Source organism: Symphalangus syndactylus, chromosome 5, assembly GCF_028878055.3.
Source record: "Symphalangus syndactylus isolate Jambi chromosome 5, NHGRI_mSymSyn1-v2.1_pri, whole genome shotgun sequence".
Taxonomy (NCBI): domain Eukaryota; kingdom Metazoa; phylum Chordata; class Mammalia; order Primates; family Hylobatidae; genus Symphalangus; species Symphalangus syndactylus.
Genome location: NC_072427.2, coordinates 146,591,979 through 146,612,157, shown reverse-complemented (window position 1 = coordinate 146,612,157; position 20,179 = coordinate 146,591,979). Strand labels below are relative to the sequence as shown.

At 46.1% G+C, this 20,179-nt stretch overlaps 1 protein-coding gene across 1 annotated transcript in view; it reads left to right on the top strand.

The window, feature by feature from the left end:
* Positions 1–20,179, top strand: part of A2ML1 (alpha-2-macroglobulin like 1) — a 62,710-nt gene that overhangs the window by 23,324 nt on the left and 19,207 nt on the right. Inside the window, exons 11-26 of the mRNA XM_055280731.2 lie at positions 2,328–2,495; positions 4,108–4,335; positions 6,093–6,153; positions 6,392–6,537; positions 7,881–8,030; positions 9,372–9,566; positions 10,354–10,444; positions 10,844–10,958; positions 12,805–13,033; positions 13,231–13,357; positions 15,167–15,288; positions 15,818–15,869; positions 16,546–16,629; positions 18,853–19,029; positions 19,198–19,279; positions 19,637–19,793. Of these exons, the coding sequence (XP_055136706.2) occupies positions 2,328–2,495; positions 4,108–4,335; positions 6,093–6,153; positions 6,392–6,537; positions 7,881–8,030; positions 9,372–9,566; positions 10,354–10,444; positions 10,844–10,958; positions 12,805–13,033; positions 13,231–13,357; positions 15,167–15,288; positions 15,818–15,869; positions 16,546–16,629; positions 18,853–19,029; positions 19,198–19,279; positions 19,637–19,793 (2,184 nt within the window). The remainder of the gene's footprint in view (positions 1–2,327; positions 2,496–4,107; positions 4,336–6,092; positions 6,154–6,391; positions 6,538–7,880; positions 8,031–9,371; positions 9,567–10,353; positions 10,445–10,843; positions 10,959–12,804; positions 13,034–13,230; positions 13,358–15,166; positions 15,289–15,817; positions 15,870–16,545; positions 16,630–18,852; positions 19,030–19,197; positions 19,280–19,636; positions 19,794–20,179) is intronic.

The window sequence follows — 20,179 nt, the reverse complement described above, 5'->3', positions numbered from 1 at the left end:
ACTTTGCCTCCTTCCTGCAGCCATAGCCACATAGCTAACTTAGCGCTGTTCCAAGTACATTACGTGTATTCACTTTAATCTTTACAATAATGCAATGAGGCAGACACTATATTGGACCCATTTTATGGATAAGGAGACAGGCAACAGAGGCTAAGTGTTTTTTCCAAGGTTATTAGCAAATAGATGGGAACTATGACCAAATCCAGGAAGCCTGCCTCCGGGGTATACACTCTCCACTCCCTATGCTGTGCTGCCCCTAATCCCATAGAAGAAGCACCTTGAATATTAATGACACCTTAGGGGCCTTTCTAATGCCAGGGGCTGATCTTCTAATGTCTAAATCTTCATATTTAAGAGCTGCAGGGTTTATAGAGAAATCATCCAGCCTGGTCTCCTGCATCTAGGCAAGGTTAATATGAAACTTTCCTTGACAGCCATGTATAGCTCTTTAAGCAATTTTGTTTTTCTTTCTATTTTTTTGTTTTGTTTTGTTTTGAGACAGAGTTTCACTCTTGTTGCCCAGCCTGGAGTGCAATGGTGCGATCTCTGTTCACTGCAAACTCCACCTCCCAGGTTCAAGCGATTCTCCTGTCTCAGCCTCCCGAGTAGCTGGGATTACAGGCATGTGCCCCCATGCCTGGCTAATTTTGTATTTTTTTTTTTTTTTTTTTTGAGACGGAGTCTCGCTCTGTCACCCAGGCTGGAGTGCAGTGGCGCAATCTCCGCTCACTGCAAGCTCCGCCTCCCGGGTTCACGCCATTCTCCTGCCTCAGCCTCTCCGAGTAGCTGGGACTACAGGCGCCCGCCACCACGCCCGGCTAATTTTTTTTGTATTTTTAGTAGAGACGGGGTTTCACCGTGGTCTCGATCTCCTGACCTCGTGATCCGCCCGCCTCAGCCTCCCAAAGTGCTGGGATTACAAGCGTGAGCCACCGCGCCCGGCTTAATTTTGTATTTTTAATAGAGATGGGGTTTCTCCATGTTGGTCAGGCTGGTCTCGAACTCCCAACCTCAGGTGATCTGTCCACCTGGGCCTCCCAAAGTGCTGGGATTACAGGCATGAGCCACTGTGCCCAACCAGCAATTTTCTTTCAAGATTTAAAAATTTCTGGCAGGGCATGGTGGCTCACGTCTGCAGTCCTAGCACTTTGGGAGGCTGAGGTGGGCAGATCACTTGAGGCCAGGAGTTCGAGACCAGCCTGGCTAACATGGTGAAACCTTGTCTCTACTAAAGAAACAAAAATTAGCCAGGCATGGTGGCGCATGCCTATAATCCCAGCTACTCGGGAGTCTGAGGCACGAGAGTTGCTGGAACACAGGAAGCAGAGGGTGCAGTGAGCTAAGATCATGCCACTGCACTCCAGCCTGGGCGACAGAGCGAGACTGTCTCAAAAAAAAAAAGATAAATAAATAATTAAATTTTCTTTGTTAGTGTTTTCTTTCTGATATCTAACTGAATTTCCCTCTTGTTCAGCTTATCTTTCTTTACTTCTTGTACAACTGGTCCACACAATAATATTGCACACACAGAAATGCATTTATTCCTCAGTTATCATTTCTCTAGACCAAGGATGGGTGCAAATTATTTTTAGAGCCTAAGAATTACACAATTTGGGAGGGTAGGGGATTCTCTTTAAGAAAAAGAAAGCAAAATAGGCTTGGCGCAATGGCTCACGCCTGTAATCCCAGCACTTTGGGAGGGTGAGGCGGGCGAATCATGAGGTCAGGAGTTCGAGACCAGCCTGACCAACATGGTGAAAACCCGTCTCTACTAAAAATACAAAAATTAGCCGGGTATGGTGGCACGGGTCTATAGTCCCAGCTACTCGGGAGGCTGAGGCAGGAGAATCGCTTGAACCCGGGAGGTGGAGGTTGCAGTGAGCTGAGCTCGTCCCACTGCACTCTAGCCTGGGTGACAGATTGAGACTCCATCTCAAAAAAAAAGAAAAAGAGGAAGAAAGGAAGGAAGGAAGGAAAGAAGGAAGGAAGGAAAGAAAGAAAAAAGAAAGCAAAACAATGTGCAGAACCTTTGAAGGAGGCTGTGCAAATGAAGAGCCCTAGAGCTTCATTAGCCACCGAGCAAATCTAGCTCTGCTCCGGGCTCTTACTTCTGTTTGTTTTTCGGTTCTTCACAGATCCTAGTTCAAAAGCTTGAATCACATTTATCTTTTTCAGGACTCTTCCCTGAAATGTATTCTTAGAAATTCTGTTATTACTTTTAGAGCCAAAAACCGCAATTAGTTTGCACCAACCCAATATTTCACTTTACCTCATACTCAAGCTTACTCCAAACCTAATTCTAATCCCTAATGACCTTTATCCTTCAGATAAGAGTTAGGGGCCATGATGACTCCTTCCTCAAGAACCATCTAGTGTTTCTGGTGATTTATGGCACAAATGGAACCTTCAACCAGACCCTGATTACTGACAACAATGGCCTGGCTCCCTTTACGTTGGAGACATCCGATTGGAATGGGACAGACGTTTCTCTGGAGGTAAGCATGGACAGAGGATCAGCTTCCTAGAAATGAAGCCTTCCCTGAAGGAAAACTTCAGAATTTTCCTGTTTCTTATCCTCTCCTCTGCTTGGAATTACATCTCTCTCACTCACAAGTCCTGCTCCCCAGCTGACAAAAAGTTTTCCTTAGATTCTTTCTGTTTTTAATATCAATCAAATAAATAGTCCTTACTTAGATGAAAACTACTATTTCTACTAATACATCTTTTAACTTACCCCCATCTCTATCTGATCCTATCTATATATGAAGTTAGAGTAGGGAGGAAAAGGTGACTCAGAGTCTTTTTCTTTCTCTTTCCCCTTCCCATCCCCTCATTACTTAATAAAAACAGCAAACAAGAGAACTCTAGATTCTAGATAACTTATAAGTATCAATTATCAACTGCCACAACAATGCTTCTTATCAAACAGCTAAAAGCTTCAGTATCATGCAACAGAAAGCATTCACTGCTTGTGCATCTGGGGCATTCAGTCACGCGGCTCTGCTGATTTCGATTTCCAGACCTGTCTGCAGATCGGCTGGCTGTAAGCTGGTGCTCCAGATACCTCTCATGCAGGAGCCAGCTATCCCAGGTATATTCTTACAGCAGTGATGAGGTGTAAGTGCAAAAGCTGATGTTCAGGGCTTTTCCAAACCTCTGTATATTGCATATGATATTTTTTTTTTTTTTTTTTTTTTTTTTTTTGAGACAGAATCTTGCTCTGTCGCCCAGGCTGGAGTGCAATGGCGTGATCCCGGCTCACTGCAAGCTCCGCCTCCCGGGTTCACGCCATTCTCCTGCCTCAGCCTCCCTGAGTAGCTGGGACTACAGGCGCCCGCCACCATGCCCGGCTAATTTTTTGTATTTTTAGTAGAGATGGGGTTTCACCGTGTTAGCCAGGATGGTCTCCATCTCCTGACCTCGTGATCCACCCGCCTTGGCCTCCCAAAGTGCTGGGATTACAGGCGTGAGCCACCGCGCCCGGCCCCTGTTGCATATGTTAACGCCCCATTCCCAACAAATCAAACAGTGGGGCCACAGTCAGACTAGGAGGGTACTGGAAGACTACATGCTAAATGATGTTGATCTCAGAGGGGGTGGGGTGTGTGTGAGGAATTGGAGCCATTAATGAGATTGTTCAACCACAGGAATTAAGCAAACACCTACTACTTGCCTTGTGGCTAATTTGACTATTTCTTTACTCTAGGCATGACTCAGTTACTCAGAAATAGTTACTTTTCAATCTTAGTGTCTTCTGTACCTAGTTTTCTTATCCCTGAAATATAATCTTTGATTTCTATATAATCTAAGTCATGTTCATCTATCCCAGGAATATCTGTAAAGATACATCACCCACAATTTCCCCTCACTTAGTAACTATAATTCAGCCCTTCCGTCCCTCTCCTACATACCAAAATATTGCTGTACACAACTATGTTTATGAATTCTTTACCCATCCTTGGCTGGACCGCTAATGAAATACCCACATGCCATTCTCAGGCAGTGAAGATTTGAGAGAAAGCACTCTATTTGAAAACCATAACAAGTCTGTGGGGTTTCTATGGTTGGGGCACATGCTAAAATTCTCTCTCTCTCTTTTACTCTCAGGGAAAGTTTCAAATGGAAGACTTAGTATATAATCCGGAACAAGTGCCACGTTACTACCAAAATGCCTACCTGCACCTGCGACCCTTCTACAGCACAACGCGCAGCTTCCTTGGCATCCACCGGCTAAATGGCCCCTTGAAATGTGGCCAGCCCCAGGAAGTGCTGGTGGATTATTACATCGACCCGGCCGATGCAAGCCCTGACCAAGAGATTGGCTTCTCCTACTATGTGAGACCGGGAAACGGGCATGGGTGAGAGTATGCTGGGAAGGAAAGAGAATGAGAAGAGTCAGCCAGAGGGGGTACCTAGGCTATCTGAATTGCAGATGCACACCTAATTAAAAACAATTTTAAAGCCACACTAAAAAAGTAAAAGAACAGTTGACATTAATTTTAAATGTATTTTTTATTTAACCCATTATATCCAAAATATTAACATGTTAACATGAAAGCCATATAAAAAGTTTTAATAGATATTTTACATTCTTGTTTCAACTGAGTCTTTGAAACTCAGTATGTATTTTACGCTTAAAGCGTATCTCAGTTTGGACTGAGCACATTTCAAGTATTCAATATTCGCATGTGTCTGTGAGATACTGTATGTCCCAGTATAGGTGTAAGAGATGGAAAATACTGGGGGGAAAAAGAGATTCTGAGCAGGAACACAGGAAAATTGTGTGGGAAAATAAAATGAGGAATTACCTGAGAAAATAGTGCTGGCCAGGACCAAAAAACAAAAAACAAAAAAAAACCAACAACAACCGGGTGGTTGGGAGGGACAGTGGGGAGGGCATGGAACTCAGGATACTTTTTTTTTTCTTTTTTTTTTAAATGTATATGAGACAGGGTTTCTCCATGTTGGCCAGGCTGGTCTTGAACTCCTGACCTCAGGTGATCCGCCCACCTTGGCCTCCCAAAGTGCTGGGACTGCAGGCGTGAGCCACTGCGCCCAGCCAGGATACATTTCATTCTGTGTTCCATTGGTCAATATTATCAAATAGATGATATGGGGTTAAATTCACATCAATAGCAGCCTCAGTGGGGAAATAAAATCCTAACTTGGTAGCCTGAAAGCAATGTATAAGGATAAGCAGCATTCCTGTCACCTTGGTGACAGTCAGGAAGTAGAATGGAAACCTCAGATTTGATGGCTCGGATCCTCTTTGTTCCCTTATCCTCCTCTCAGTCTATGAGAGACTTTCTCCCCTCTGGATCATTGCAGTGTTGGTTTCAGTGTTGTCATTAAGCGAAAAAAAAAAAATCATCCTAATACAACGAAAAGAGAAAAGATAGGTGGAAAATAACAAGTCCAGGTGATAATGTGGGCTCTGTCTTCAGGACCGAAGTGTGGGGAGGTGTAGGAGAAAAGTGAAGTTGGGGCCGAGCCACGTGGAATGGCTAATGCCGGGCAGGCGTCCGAGGACCCGACCCATGAGCCTTGCGGGAGCAGGAGACGAGAGCCTGCTTACAAACAAGACCACTGAGTTCTGTTCAAATGAGAGTGGACAGGAAGGGGGAGTTAGAAGAGATTTCTCCTCTAGAGGGTTCAATGTCAGAAGGGCTCAGGGTGGTTTAGGATGAAATTATTTCCACTGAATTTTAAATTGAACTGTAATTAAAAAACACTTACGAGGATAGATTTTTGCTGACTTTATGTTACAAGGATTATAAGAAAATAAAATTTGGAGATCTTCAAGAAATGGCAGACAGTTATCTACGGTGAGAAACAATTTCTATGCTGTCAGACTCCTCCCATCCACCTGCGTGGTTCCCAGCCAGACCTCCAACTGCAGGAGGAGCCACCAGGACCCGTTGGCAGCATCCTGCATTTGTCAAGCTAGTGGATGCTGGGTGAGGTATTGACCCAGGATCTGAACTGTGAAAGGAACCTCTCCTCATGAAGGGATGCAGAGATGCTCTGGAAGTTGGTCCAAGGTGAAATTACCATAACTTCTGTGCAGTTGATTCTTTTCTTTTCTTCTTTAGTTAATAGGGAAAGGAAGTTTGGTGATGGAGGGGCAGAAACACCTGAACCCTAAGAAGAAAGGTGAGTGTACATGCTTTTCCTGGAAGCAAGCAGGATATTTTTAAATTCCAGAAAACAATTCTTATACACAGAAGCAATGGAATTGGAGCACTAACAGTCATCACAGGAGAGGAGAAAAACGAGAAGTAACTTGCAACCTGGTGCCTGCACTGGCTCAATGAAAAGTACATACAGTTAGATGCCGTTGGTAGGTGAACGTGCATTCTGATTTTCCTGTATATTCCCTCTTCTCTTTCAGGACTGAAAGGCTCCTTCTCTCTCTCACTGACCTTCACTTCGAGACTGGCCCCTGATCCTTCCCTGGTGATCTATGCCATTTTCCCCAGTGGAGGTGTTGTAGCTGACAAAATTCAGTTCTCAGTAGAGATGTGCTTTGACAATCAGGTAAAATGATAGCGGAGAAGGGTGAAGACAAAAGTTGGGCATAGAGAAAGATCTTGTGTGTGCTGGGGTTGGAGACAAGACAGGTCAGGGAAAGAAGATAATGTTGACATTGGATGTTGTATTATATTTATATCTTTAGTGTTTGGGGTTTGTGTTGAAATCCATCTCTCTCCTACTTTTTCTTTTAAAAAGTCATGCTGGCTGAGGTGCAGTGGCTCACTCCCATAATCCCAGTGCTTTGGGAAGCCAAGGCAGAGGGATTTCTTTAGGCCAAGGGTTCAAGACAAGCCTGGACAACATAGCAAGATCCTGTCTATACAAAAAATTTTTTTAATTAGCTGGATGTGCAGCACTTTGGGAGGCCGAGGTGGTTGGATCACCTGATGTCAGGAATTCAAGACTAGCCTGGCCAACATGGTGAAATCCCATCTCTACTAAAAATACAAAAATTAGCCGAGCATGGTGGCGGGTGCCTGCAGTCCCAGCTACTTGGGAGGCTGAGGCAGGAGAATTGCATGAACCCAGGAGACGGAGGTTGCAGTGAGCAAAGATCACGCCATTACACTCCAGCCTGAGTGACAGAGTGAGACTCTGTCTCAAAAAAAAAAAAAGAAAAAAAAAAAATTAGCCGGGTGTGGTGATGCATACCTGTAGTCCCAGCTAGTCAGAAGGCTGAAGCAGGAGTATCGCTTGAGCCCAGGAGTTCAAGGCTGAAGAGCTTTTTTTTTTTTTTTTGAGAGAGAGAGTTTTGTTCTTGTTGCCCAGGCTGGGGTGCAATGGTGCGATCTCGGCTCACTGCAACCTCTGCCTCCTGGGTTCAAGTGATTCTCTTGCCTCAGACTCCCGAGTAGCTGGGATTACATGTATGCACCACCATGCTTGGCTTTTTTTTTTTTTTTTTTTTTTTTTTGTATTTTTAGTAGAGACGGGGTTTCACCATGTTAGCGAGGCTGGTCTTGAACTCCTGACCTCAGGTCATCCACCTGCCTTGGCCTCTCAATGTGCTGGGATTACAGGCATGACCCTGTCTCTATTTAAAAAAATAAAAAATAAAAAAGAGCCATACTGGGAAGCCACATGTTCTATATAGTTATTCCACATGTTCTCTCTACTTTTTGTCTTCTAAACTTTCTCTATCCTTCTACTGTGCTGCTCACGTTTCCCAACTCTAACATGGCGTACAAGTGCTGAAGAGCTAGACTTTACAAAAAAAGATAAGTACAAAAGTGAAAGAATGGGTTGGATGTCATAGCTGGGGCATATTTGCTGATGACCCAAATTATGTTGTTTCCCCTCCTTTCCAGGCTGACCTGATCCCCAAGTTATACCTTTCCCTTCCCCAGGCTTCCCTTGGCTTCTCCCCCTCCCAGCAGCTTCCAGGAGCAGAAGTGGAGCTACAGCTGCAGGCAGCTCCTGGATCCCTGTGTGCCCTCCGGGCGGTGGATGCGAGTGTCTTACTGCTTAGGCCAGAGAGAGAGCTGAGCAACCGCTCTGTGAGTAACTGTCTGCTGACAGAGTGGGAGGAGGGAGTTGATGGAGAAGACAATTAAGAGGTAGGTTTCAGGCAGGGGAGAGAAAGTCTTAGGGAAATAATGCTCTGCCATAAGGTGATAAAAAGGTTGGTGTAAAAATGAAGTTAGAAAGGGTAAGAGGGCTGGGTGCAGTGGCTCACGCCTGTCATCCCACCACTTTGTGAGGCTGAGGCGGGCAGATCACCTGAGGTCGGGAGTTCGAGACCAGCCTGACCAACATGGAGAGACTCTGTCTCTACTAAAAATCCAAAAAAAAAAAAAAAAAAAAAAAATTAACCGGGCGTGGTGGTGCATGCCTGTAATCCTGGGGAGGCTGAGGCAGGAGAATTACCTGAACCTGGGAGGCGGAGATTGCAGTGAGCTGAGATCATGTCATTGCCCTCCAGCCTGGGCAACAAGAGCAAAACTCCATCTCAAAAAAAACAAAAAACAAAAACAAAAAAAGAAAGGGTAACAGAAGGGCATGGTTAGTATGAATGCAGAGACAAGAAAAGAGAATGAGCCTGTAATCCCAGAACTTTAGGAGACCGAGGCGGGCGGATCACCTGAGGTCTAGGGTTCAAGACCAGCCTGACCAACATGGTGAAACCCCGTCTCTACTAAAAATACAAAAATTAGCTGGGCGTGGTGGCCGGCGCCTGTAATCCCAACTACTCAGGAGGCTGAGGCAGGAGAATTGCTTCAACCTGGTGGGCAGAGGTTGCAGTGAGCCGAGATCATCCCACTGCACTCCAACCTGGGCGACAGAGCAAGACTCCGTCTCAAAAAAAAAAGAGAGAAAGAATGAAATACGGGGTGCCGGGCGCGGTGGCTCACGCTTGTAATCCCAGCACTTTCGGAGGCTGAGGCGGGCGGATCACGAGGTCAGGAGATCGAGACCACGGTGAAACACCGTCTGTACTAAAAAAATACAAAAAATTAGCCAGGCGTGGTGGCGGGCGCCTGTAGTCCCAGCTACTTGGAGAGGCTGACGCAGGAGAATGGCGTGAACCCGGGAGGCTGAGCTTGCAGTGAGCCGAGATCGCGCCACTGCACTCCAGCCTGGGCGACAGAGCGAGACTCCATCTCAAAAAAAAAAAAAAAAAAAAAGAAATACGGGATAGGATTATGAAAAAATAGGTGAGATAGAGGTTAAAGTTTTAGAAAGTGAGAAAGGTAATTATGACAGAATAAATATAAACATAATTCTGGAGTAATAAAGAGAAATGATGCAGGAGTAGTGAACTGAGCACCAGAATCTGAGAGGTTTCTCAACTGATGTCACTATATCAATGCTTTATTTCTTTCCCCCTCTTGTCCCAGGTCTATGGGATGTTTCCGTTCTGGTATGGTCACTACCCCTATCAAGTGGCTGAGTACGATCAGTGTCCAGTGTCTGGCCCATGGGACTTTCCTCAGCCCCTCATTGACCCAGTGCCCCAAGGGCATTCGAGCCAGCATTCCGTTACCTGGAGGCCCTGGTTCTCTGAAGGCACGGACCTTTTCAGCTTTTTCCGGGTAGGTCTTCTTACCCATTTTGTTCTTATGGGAAAGATGGTGGTGGGAAGGGGCAAACGAAAGTTCATATTTAAGAAAGCAGAGAGACTCATATGGGCACTGATGGGAACAAAATCTTGAAAGAAGCTTCTGACGTGTAAGGTCGCCTCTGTTGACCCTTATGCTTGAAGAAGATGTCCAATTGCATTGAAGAGAACCACTGTGAGAGTATAGATCTAGTCTTCCTCTTTTTGTTGTCCCCAGACACTAATTTTCATGAGATCAATCAGGAGGGAAAATTAGGGAAGGTAGACAAGAGGTCTCTTATCATTATTATAAAAAATAATTTGCACCTATTCTATGAGCAGGATTTGGGAGGCTGTGTGACCCAAGTCTGACCAGGAGGTGCCTGAGGTCAGGAACTAGGTCTTGTTCATCTTTGTATTCTCTCTAATGCCTGACCCCTCATAATGCTCATTGTATTTTTGTGGAATTGAGTATGCTGATATGGTCCCTACCCTCAGCACGTTCAGAGTGTAAATCAAATAATAAGGACACAGTGAATAATATTTGGAAGAACGATTAAGTGTATGTAATGATGAAATAAGTTTAACTGAAAGCCTTTTATGCTAGCTGGAACAAAAGCCAACCAGTCTCAGTGGCTAAGTTTCAGGTAAGCACACCCAGGTTCACCATTAATTCAAAAAGAATGTTTTGTTTCAACTCTTTGATGGTGGAATTCCTGGGCAGTAGCCCTTGCAGTTGGGGAAGGGACCACCTCAATACTTATTTCTCTGATGCCTATCAGGACATGGGTCTGAAAATACTGTCCAATGCCAAAATCAAGAAGCCAGTAGATTGCAGTCACAGATCTCCAGAATACAGCACTGCTATGGGTGGTAAGCACCTCTGTGGTCTGTGGATTCTCTGAGATGTTAACAGTCCTGAAACTCTGCAAATTTCCTCTTTGCCTCCTGTTCTTGCACTGAGCCTCTAGCCCGAGAATGCTAATGGGTTGTGGGTCACAGACGCAGGACAGTTTCCCAAGGGTTCTGTCTCTGGGGAGAGCTTTTGAAGCCTGAAGCTTATGTATCCATTCCCTGGCCAAACCTCCTTGGCTATCACTTCCCTCGATGGCCTTTGTGACTAGTCAGTTCCTCTTTGGTCCTTCCTCCTTGCCTCTGACTGGATGTTCTCTGCTTCCCTCTAAATTCTTTCTAGTAATCCCTCCATCCCAATTTATGTCACAGCAAGAAGTCTCCTGTTTCCTAAAGTTTTCATATTCTCAATTTCATCAGCAGGTGGTGGTCATCCAGAGGCTTTTGAGTCATCAACTTCTTCACGTCAAGCAGAGGATTCTCAGGTCCGCCAGTACTTCCCAGAGACTTGGCTCTGGGATCTATTTCCTATTGGGTAAGTGATGACTCAGAAGTACAGTAAAGAGCCAGGTGCATGGCTCACGCCTGTAATCCCAGCACTTTGGGAGGCTGAGGAGGGAGGATCACTTGAGACCAGGAGTTCAAGACCAGCCTGGGCAACATAATGAGCTTCTGCCTCTACAAAAGAAATAAAAAAAATTAGCCAGGTGGTAGTTGTGTCCTACTTGGGAGGCTAAGGTGGAAGGATCACTTGAGTCTGGGAGGTGGAGGCTGCAGTGAAGCAAGATCACATCACTGCATTCCTGCTTGGGTGACAGAGCAAAACCCTTCTCAAAAATGACAACAACAACAATAACAAACCCAGAAAAAAACAGTAAGATTCTACAATGTAGAGCCTGTAGAAAACTCAGAATCAGACGCATTCCTAATGGATCTAAGTCTTAAGCAAAGAAAGCTTGATGGGGTGTGGGAATTTATTTATTTTCCTGAATTCTTTTTTTTTTTTTTTTTTTTTTGAGACAGAGTCTTGCTCTGTCACCTAGGCTGGAGTGCAGTGGCACAATTTTGGCTCACTGTAGGCCTCAACCTCCTAGGTTCAAGCAATTCTTGTGCCTCAGCCTCCCAAGTAGCTGGGACTATAGGCGCATGCCACCACACCTGGCTAATTTTTGTATTTTTAGTAGAGGCAAGGTTTTGCTATGTTGGCCAGGCTAGTCTCGAACTCCTGGCCTCAAGTGATCCACCCGCCTCAGCTTCCCAAAGTGTTGGGATTACAGGTGTGAGCCACTGCGCCCGGCCTACCTGAATTCTTATGCATTCATATACAACCACTCAAAACAAATCCACACAATTCCACACTCACACATTGCAGGCCCTCTGTTCTCACTACAGAACCATACACATTTAAAGGTATATATTGACATCAATTTTTGCCCACCGGTTGCATGTCCATTTTGAGAAGCCCTGAGAACACGCATCCTCAGACTCAGAGGACACCAGCCTCTCTGTCAGATGTGCTTGCACAGAGATGCCCACCCCTGACTCCCCACCATAGCCCCCTCCTCCATATGAGTGCAGCCTCACTCACCAGAGGATTCACACTGAGACTCACCTGTTCAGTTGCCTCTTTACTTCTCCCTACACAATAACAATAACAATTTTACTTCTGCAGATGAATTTGTAGCTTTTTTTTTTTGGGACAGGGTCTTGCCCTGTCACCCAGGCTGGAGTGCAGTGGTGCAATCATAGCTCACTGCAGCCTCAAACTCCTGGGCTCAAGCGATCCTCCTGCCTCAGCCTCCTAAGTAGCTGGGATTACAGGCATGCACCACCACACCTGGCTAATTTTTATTTTTTATTTATTTTTATTTTTTAATTTTGATTTATTTATTTTTTGAGACGGAGTCTCACTCTGTCGCCCAGGCTAGAGTGCAGTGGCGCAATCTCGGCTCACTGCAAGCTCCACCTCCCAGGTTCACGCCATTCTCCTGCCTCAGCCTCTCCGAGTAGCTGGGACTACAGGCGCCCGCCACCACGCCCGGCTAATTTTTTTGTATTTTTAGTAGAGACGGGATTTCACCATGGTCTCGATCTCCTGACCTCGTGATCCGCCCGCCTCAGCCTCCCAAAGTGCTGGGATTACAAGCGTGAGCCACCGTGCCCGGCCTAATTTTTAAATTTTTGGTAGAAATAGGGTCTTGCTATGTTCCCCAGGCTGGCCTCAAGCTGCTGGGCTGAAGCTGTCTGCTCACCTCAGCCTCTCAAAGAGCTGGGATTACAAGCATGAGCCAGCACAGCCCACTGAATTTGTGGCTTAATTCACAAATGTTCTCCTTGCCCCACGCTACCTCTGCCTCACGTGGGTCCTTGTGTTCTCACAGTAACTCAGGGAAGGAGGCAGTCCACGTCACAGTTCCTGACGCCATCACCGAGTGGAAGGCGATGAGTTTCTGCACTTCCCAGTCAAGAGGCTTCGGGCTTTCACCCATTGTTGGACTAACTGCTTTCAAGCCATTTTTTGTTGACCTGACTCTCCCTTACTCAGCAGTCCGTGGGGAATCCTTTCGTCTTACTGCCACCATCTTCAATTACCTAAAGGATTGCATCAGGGTGAGAGCTGGGGATACAGAAATCAGATGTCAGCCCTGGAATCACACCTCCCCCATAAGTTTGTCTCTAAATTGGAAGCATCCCAATTTTCCCTGGGAAAGAGAGGAGATGTTGGTGTCTCGGCCCCTGGGTTTCCCCAGGCCTCTATGCGCTACCTCCTTTGTTTGTACCCTTTGTCTCTTAAACATCCTCCGTAGGTTCAGACTGACCTGGCTAAATCGCATGAGTACCAGCTAGAATCATGGGCAGATTCTCAGACCTCCAGTTGTCTCTGTGCTAATGAAGCAAAAACCTACCACTGGAACATCACAGCTGTCAAATTGGGTAAGAGAGGGAAGTGGTAGATGGGCGAGGAAAGCCTACAGCAGAAGACCAGTGACTGAGCACTCAGTCTTTTCCTCTGCCACATCTGCTTTGCTTCCTCCTCCCTCTTTGTTTTATTTACCTCTATTTCTTTCCCTCCTAAGGCTGTTATAAGTCAATACACAAACACTCTTTGATAGGTGACCAAACAAATTTATTCAAACTGGAATATTTTGAGTGTGAAAGGGAGAGTTTTTAATATTTATAGCTGGACAAGGATACATGGTCATGTAACAAATCAAGGACTTACTATAACACTCCCTGGACCAGGCACTATTCTAACTGCTTTACATATATTAACTCATTAAATTTATTGATTAATTAATTTTTATTTCATTTATTTATTTTTGAGAGGAAGTCTTACTCTGTTGCCCAGGCTGGAGTGCAGTGGTGCAATCTGGGCTTACTGCAACCTCCACCTCCTGGGTTCAAGTGATTCTCCTGCCAAGCCTCCCAAGTAGCTGGGATTACAGTCACGTGCCACCCCACCCAGCTAATTTTTGTATTTTTAGTAGAGATGGGGTTTTGCCATGTTGGCCAGGCTGGTCTCAAACTCCTGACCTCAGGTGACCTGCCTGCCTCAGCCTCCCAAAGTGCTGGGATTACAGTCGTGAGACACTGCGCCTGGCCTTTTATTTTTTTTTAGAGAGACAAGATCTTACTCTGTCACCTAAGCTGGAGTACAGTGGTGTGGTCATTGCTCATTGCAGCCTCAGCCTCCCAGGCTCAAGCGATCCTCTCACCTAGGCCTCCAGAGTAGCTGGTACTATAGGTTCATGCCACCACCATGCCTGGCTAATTCAGTTGGCAGAGAAGGGGTCTTGCTGTGTTGCCCAGGCTGCTCTCAAACTCCTGGGTTCAAGTGATTCTCCTGCCTCACCCTCCCAAAGTACTGGGATTACAAGAATGAGTCACCACACCTTTAACTCATTTAATCCTCACCCCCAACCCTATGCGATGTCAGTCACTCACAGATTAAATCTTTGCAACTCAAAGTTTGATTTTCATATGTATGAGTTATCTCATGCTGCTTGACAAATTATCATAAAAGTTAAGTGTCTTAAAAGGACAAACATTTATTATCAAACAGATTCTATGGGTCATTAATCTGGGTGCAGCTTAGCTGGGTACCTCTGGCTCAAGGTATCTCATGAGGTTGCAATCAAGCTGTCAGTCAGGGCTGTGGTTTCATCTGAAGACTCGACTAGGAGAGGATTGATTTTTCAAGCTCATCCCAAAGTCTCTGATCCTCACAGGCTGCTAGACTGACGGACACAGTTCTTGACCTCAGCTTTTGGCTAGGGGCCTCACTCAGTATCTCATCACATGAATCTCTCTGCTGGGCTGCCTTGTCACACAACAGCTGTCTTACCCAGAGCAAGCAGTTTGAGAAAAGGGGTGTGCCCAAGATGGAAGCTGTAGTCTTTTTTGTAACCTAATCTCAGTAGAGTCATTACTTTTGCCCTGTTCTCTTTAACAGAAGTGAGTCACTCAATCCAGCCCACACTCAATGGGATGTAAATATCAGGATGCAGGGATCTCTGAGGGCCCTTAGAGGTTACCTACCACACTGGACTGGCCTCTCTGGCATTACCTGGGAGCTTGTTAGAAATGCAGAATATGGGCCCCACCCCAGGTCTGTGGCAGCAGAGTTTGTACTGTTGCAAGATCGCCATTAAAGTTTCAGAAATGCTGATCCAAATGGGAATGGACCTCACTGGTACCTCTGGCAATAGGGCTAATGGCTTCCCTTCTCCTTCTTTCTCTCAGGTCACATTAACTTTACTATTAGTACAAAGGTTCTGGACAGCAATGAACCATGTGGGGGCCAGAAGGGGTTTGTTCCCCAAAAGGGCCGGAGTGACACGCTCATCAAGCCAGTTCTCGTCAAAGTGAGTTTTCTTCAGAGGTAGAGACGGAAACCAACCGAGGGATGCTCAGCATCTCGTCTTGCTGTGAGTTAGTCTCTCACAGCAACCGTACTCCAGTCCAACCAGGCAGCCTCAACTTTCTCCTTCCCTGGCCCCTTGAACATTTGCCTAATCCACACTCATGGCCTACGAAAGCACCTAAAACCTGGCACATCATAGGCACTCAATGAATGTTAGTTTCCCTAATTAAATGTCTTTCTTCATCAATAGCTGCCTTTTTCGTCCCGTCATGAAGGCCATTGTCAATCTTGCCTCTTAGAAGTTGCCTAAATGTGTCTTTGGCTCTAGCGCTTGCCCAGAAAGAACTTTACAGAAAGGGCCCATCCTTGGGTTGACACAGAGTTCTTCCGAGCTTCAATGAGAAGCTCTTCTTTGCAGTTCTGAGGGAAGCCCTGGGGGCACAGTGAGGGGCCTCCCTTCCCTTTCCTTTAGTGCCATCCCTCCTTACGTTCATCTTTGTTGTTTTTATCTGTGTCTCTCTTCATGCCAGCCTGAGGGAGTCCTGGTGGAAAAGACACACAGCTCATTGCTGTGCCCAAAAGGTGGGTGGACTCAGAGCAGGATTGGTGGTGAGAATTCCCTTAGAGGGCAGGAGATTTTCTTTTCTTTTTTTTTTTTTTTTTTTTTGAGACGAAGTCTCGCTCTGTCGTCCAGGCTGGATTGCAGTGGCACGATCTCAGCTCATTGCAACATCTGCCTCCCAGGTTCAAGTGATTCTACTGCCTCAGTCTCCTGAGTAGCTGGGACTACAGGTGCATGCCATCATGCCCAGCTAATTTTTGTATTTTTAGTAGAGACACGGTTTCACCATATTGGCCAGGCTGTTCTCGAACTCCTGACCTAGTGATCCGCCCGCCTCGGCTTCCCAAAGTGCTGGGATTACAGGCGTGAGCCAGCGCACCTGGCGGCAGGAGATTTTCATAGGCAAAAGGAGGAATGCACAGGACCAGAAGGAATAGGAGAGTCTGGGGTGCCATTCCTCATGGGGCTGATTAACTGGGAGGCAGGAGGAAGAAGAGAAAGTGTGCAGCACGATAACTCTGTGGAATTTATTTCCAGCAAGATCACTATGAATAGTACCCAGTGCTTTCTGCATCCCAGAGAAAGCACCAAGTACAGAAATCCCTGGATTATAGAAAGTTCTTCTACAATTTTGTCTTGAGAACCCCTGCCATTCCCCATCTTCTTTTGTGTCACCTTTTTTTCTGCCTCTCACAGGAAAGGTGGCATCTGAATCTGTCTCCCTGGAGCTCCCAGTAGACATTGTTCCTGACTCGACCAAGGCTTATGTTACAGTCCTGGGTAAGCAGTTAGAGATTCTTGGCTCAGAAAGGAAAAGGCGAATGGAGGCTGCAAAGGTGTGGAGTGGGGCGGGACATGCAGACCTATCTGGAGAGTGTGACTAATGACAAGTGATGAAGGAAAAAGAGCGTATTTTATATAGGAGGGAAATACAGTGTAGGCAACAGTACAGATGGGATTAGACTTGTACTCTAGTTAAAAATGGAAAGGAGGCCGGGCGCAGTGGCTCATGCCTGTAATCCCAGCACTTTGGGAGGCCAAGGCAGGTGGATCACGAGGTCAGGAGATCAAGACCATCCTGGCTAACACGGTGAAACCCCGTCTCTACTAAAAAAAATACAAAAAATTAGCCGGGCGTGGTGGCGGGCACCTACAGTCTCACCTACACAGGAGGCTGAGGCAGGAGAATGGCATGAACCCAGGAGGCAGAGCTTGCATTGAGCCCAGATTGTGCCACTGCACTCTAGCCTGGGCAACAGAGTGAGACTCCGTCTCAAAAAAAAAAAAAAAAAAAAAAGGCAAGGAGTCAGGGTAGGAAGAAGTTAAGGTCGCTGATGCTTGATACATATTTAGGTTTAGACAGTCTATAAATTGGGTGAAGGGAAGACAAAATATTTGCAGCAACCATTTTTAAAAATGAGGAATTTGGGTATAGCTTAGGGAAGATACAACCATATTTACAGTAGGCAGCACACTTACTGTTCTGGGCAAGGGAGGAAGTGGGCTGAAAAGCATGAACTTGGAAATCATATCTAACCTGTCATTTAATAGCCATGTGACCCTGAACAAGTTAGTGAACAGTTCTGGGCCTTCTTTCTTCTTCTGTAAAACAGTGATGATAACCTACCTCTCAGACTGGTGTAAAGATGAAATGCAATAGAAAGTCCCCAGCACAGTATCTAGCATGTAGTAGGAGCCCTGTGAATAGGAGGGCTATGAATGTTAGGCTCTTTCTTTACTCCCTCACCCTCCACTGAGATCCTTTGCAGTCACAATGTCTCTGTTTTGTCTGTTTTATTCATAAGTCTGACATAGCGCTTATCTTACTGTATTAGAGTTCGCTGTCTGTATCTGTCTTCCACACTGTGTTGGGGGCTCCTGAAGAGGAAGGGCCACATCTGTTTCTTTTCTGTTCCTAGTACAGTTCCTACAACATAGTTGACATTCAGGACACATTGATAGATCTGAATTGAGTTAGTTGGCTACAATGCAGATGTTAATGAGTCACCTATGTCAGGCTCACTGGCTTGGGAAGTATATGAAGGGGTCAGCGACAACCTGGAAAAGAGTGTCAGGACTGTGTTTTAGAGAAACTTGGTGATTTGGAGGGTGAGGAACGTATATGCAGTGGTAGAGGAACTTAGAGATTGATCCTAAGTGTTATCAGTTTTGTCACATCCCTCATCAGCTCAGTGACGTGCCTTCTTAAAAGCCCTGAACTCTCTTAGATAGCCCATGTGCCTCTCTGTGTCCTCTAGCACCTCGTACATATCCAGTATGATATTGTAGTACTGTATTAAAATTGTTCATAATGAATAAAAATTATAATGTGTTGTAATGGTTTGCTCCTCTGTGAGTTCTTTGAGGGTAGAGACTGAGTTTGATTTACTGTGGTCTTCCCAGGACACATAGTAGGTACTTTTTTTTTTTTTTGTATTTTTAGTAGAGACAGGGTTTCCCCATGTTGGTCAGGCTGGTCTCGAACTCCTGACCTCAGGTGATCTGCCCTCCTCGGCCTCCCAAAGTGCTGGGATTACAGCCGTGAGCCACCACGCCCGGCCCATAGTAGGTACTTACTAAATGATAGCTAATACATGTTTGGTTTTTTTTGTTTGTTTGTTTGTTTGTTTTGGAGGCGGAGTCTCACTCTTTCAGTGGCCCAGGCTGGAGTGCAGTGGCGCAATATTGGCTCACTGCAAGCTCCACCTTCTGAGTTCACGCCATTCTCCTGCCTCAGCCTCCCGAGTAGCTGGGACTACAGGCGCCCACCAGCACACCCGGCTTATTTTTTGTATTTTTAGTAGAGACAGGGTTTCACCGCGTTAGCCAAGATGGTCTCGATCTCCTGACCTCGTGATCCGCCTGCCTCGGCCTCCCAAAGTGCTGGGATTACAGGCATGCGCCACTGTGCCTGGCCCATGTTTGTTAACTGAATGATGATAACTCATAGAGGGTCCCTTCTTCTCTGTACCCCCACCTTCTCTCTCTCCTTTTGGATCCCAGGAGACATTATGGGTACAGCCCTGCAGAACCTGGATGGTCTGGTGCAGATGCCCAGTGGCTGTGGCGAGCAGAACATGGTCTTGTTTGCTCCCATCATCTATGTCTTGCAGTACCTGGAGAAGGCAGGGCTGCTGACGGAGGAAATCAGGTCTCGGGCAGTGGGTTTCCTGGAAATAGGTAAGTTGGTTCAGCCTTTCTTTCTTGAACACTCTCCTCCACTAGGCCCTGTGACAGATTGATAAGATACAGGGAATTCCAGCCCCTCAAGTGTCCCATATCCTCGAAAAGCACGCGGGTGTTTTTTGAAGTTGTCACTGTGATCTAAAACCACATTTGGCTTCCCAGGGTACCAGAAGGAGCTGATGTACAAACACAGCAATGGCTCATACAGTGCCTTTGGGGAGCGAGATGGAAATGGAAACACATGGTAATATCACCCAATTCCCAATGAGTCCTGTACTCCAGAGCATAATTCCTGAGCCCTCTGGAACTATTCCACTACCTCTCCCCTTAACCCCATTCCTTCTTGCACTCAGTCTTCTACCTCTTTAATACTGCTTATTTCACCCTCATGGATGGTCAAGTCCCTCGATCTTCCTGAGCTTGTGCCTCCCCTGTTCTTGTCCTCATTGGTGCCCATTAATGCCTCCCTTTTCTGGGACTGCTATGGCATATGTTTCCTCAGCTCCCCTTCTGGAAGTATACATCCAAATAAATGAAGAAATGATTGCACCCTCACCTAGAAATTCCTCTTCATGCCATATTTTCCTCTTCACCCATATAGGCTGACAGCCTTTGTCACAAAATGCTTTGGCCAAGCTCAGAAATTCATCTTCATTGATCCCAAGAACATCCAGGATGCTCTCAAGTGGATGGCAGGAAACCAGCTCCCCAGCGGCTGCTATGCCAACATGGGAAATCTCCTTCACACAGCTATGAAGGTGCGGATCTGTCCAGGAGCCTGCAGCCGACCACTGTCTCGAAGGACCTCACACCTCTGACCAAGCAGAAGCAAATGAACACTGGCCTGGGAATCAGTTTTCTTCTGGTCTCCACTGTGGCTCTGGGTGACCATGATCAAAATGCTTAGCTGGTCTGGGCTTCAGTTTTCATGTCTGTAGAATGAGAATACAGATGAAGGCTGGGTGCAGTGGCTCATGTCTGTAATCCCAGCACTTTGGGAGGCCGAGGTGGGCAGATCGTTTGGGCCCAGGAGTTTGAGACCACCCTGGGCAACATGGTGAAACCCCATCTCTATAAAAAAAAAAATTAAAAATTAATCAGGCTTGTTAGTGCACGCCTGTAGTCCCAGCTACTTGGGTGGTTG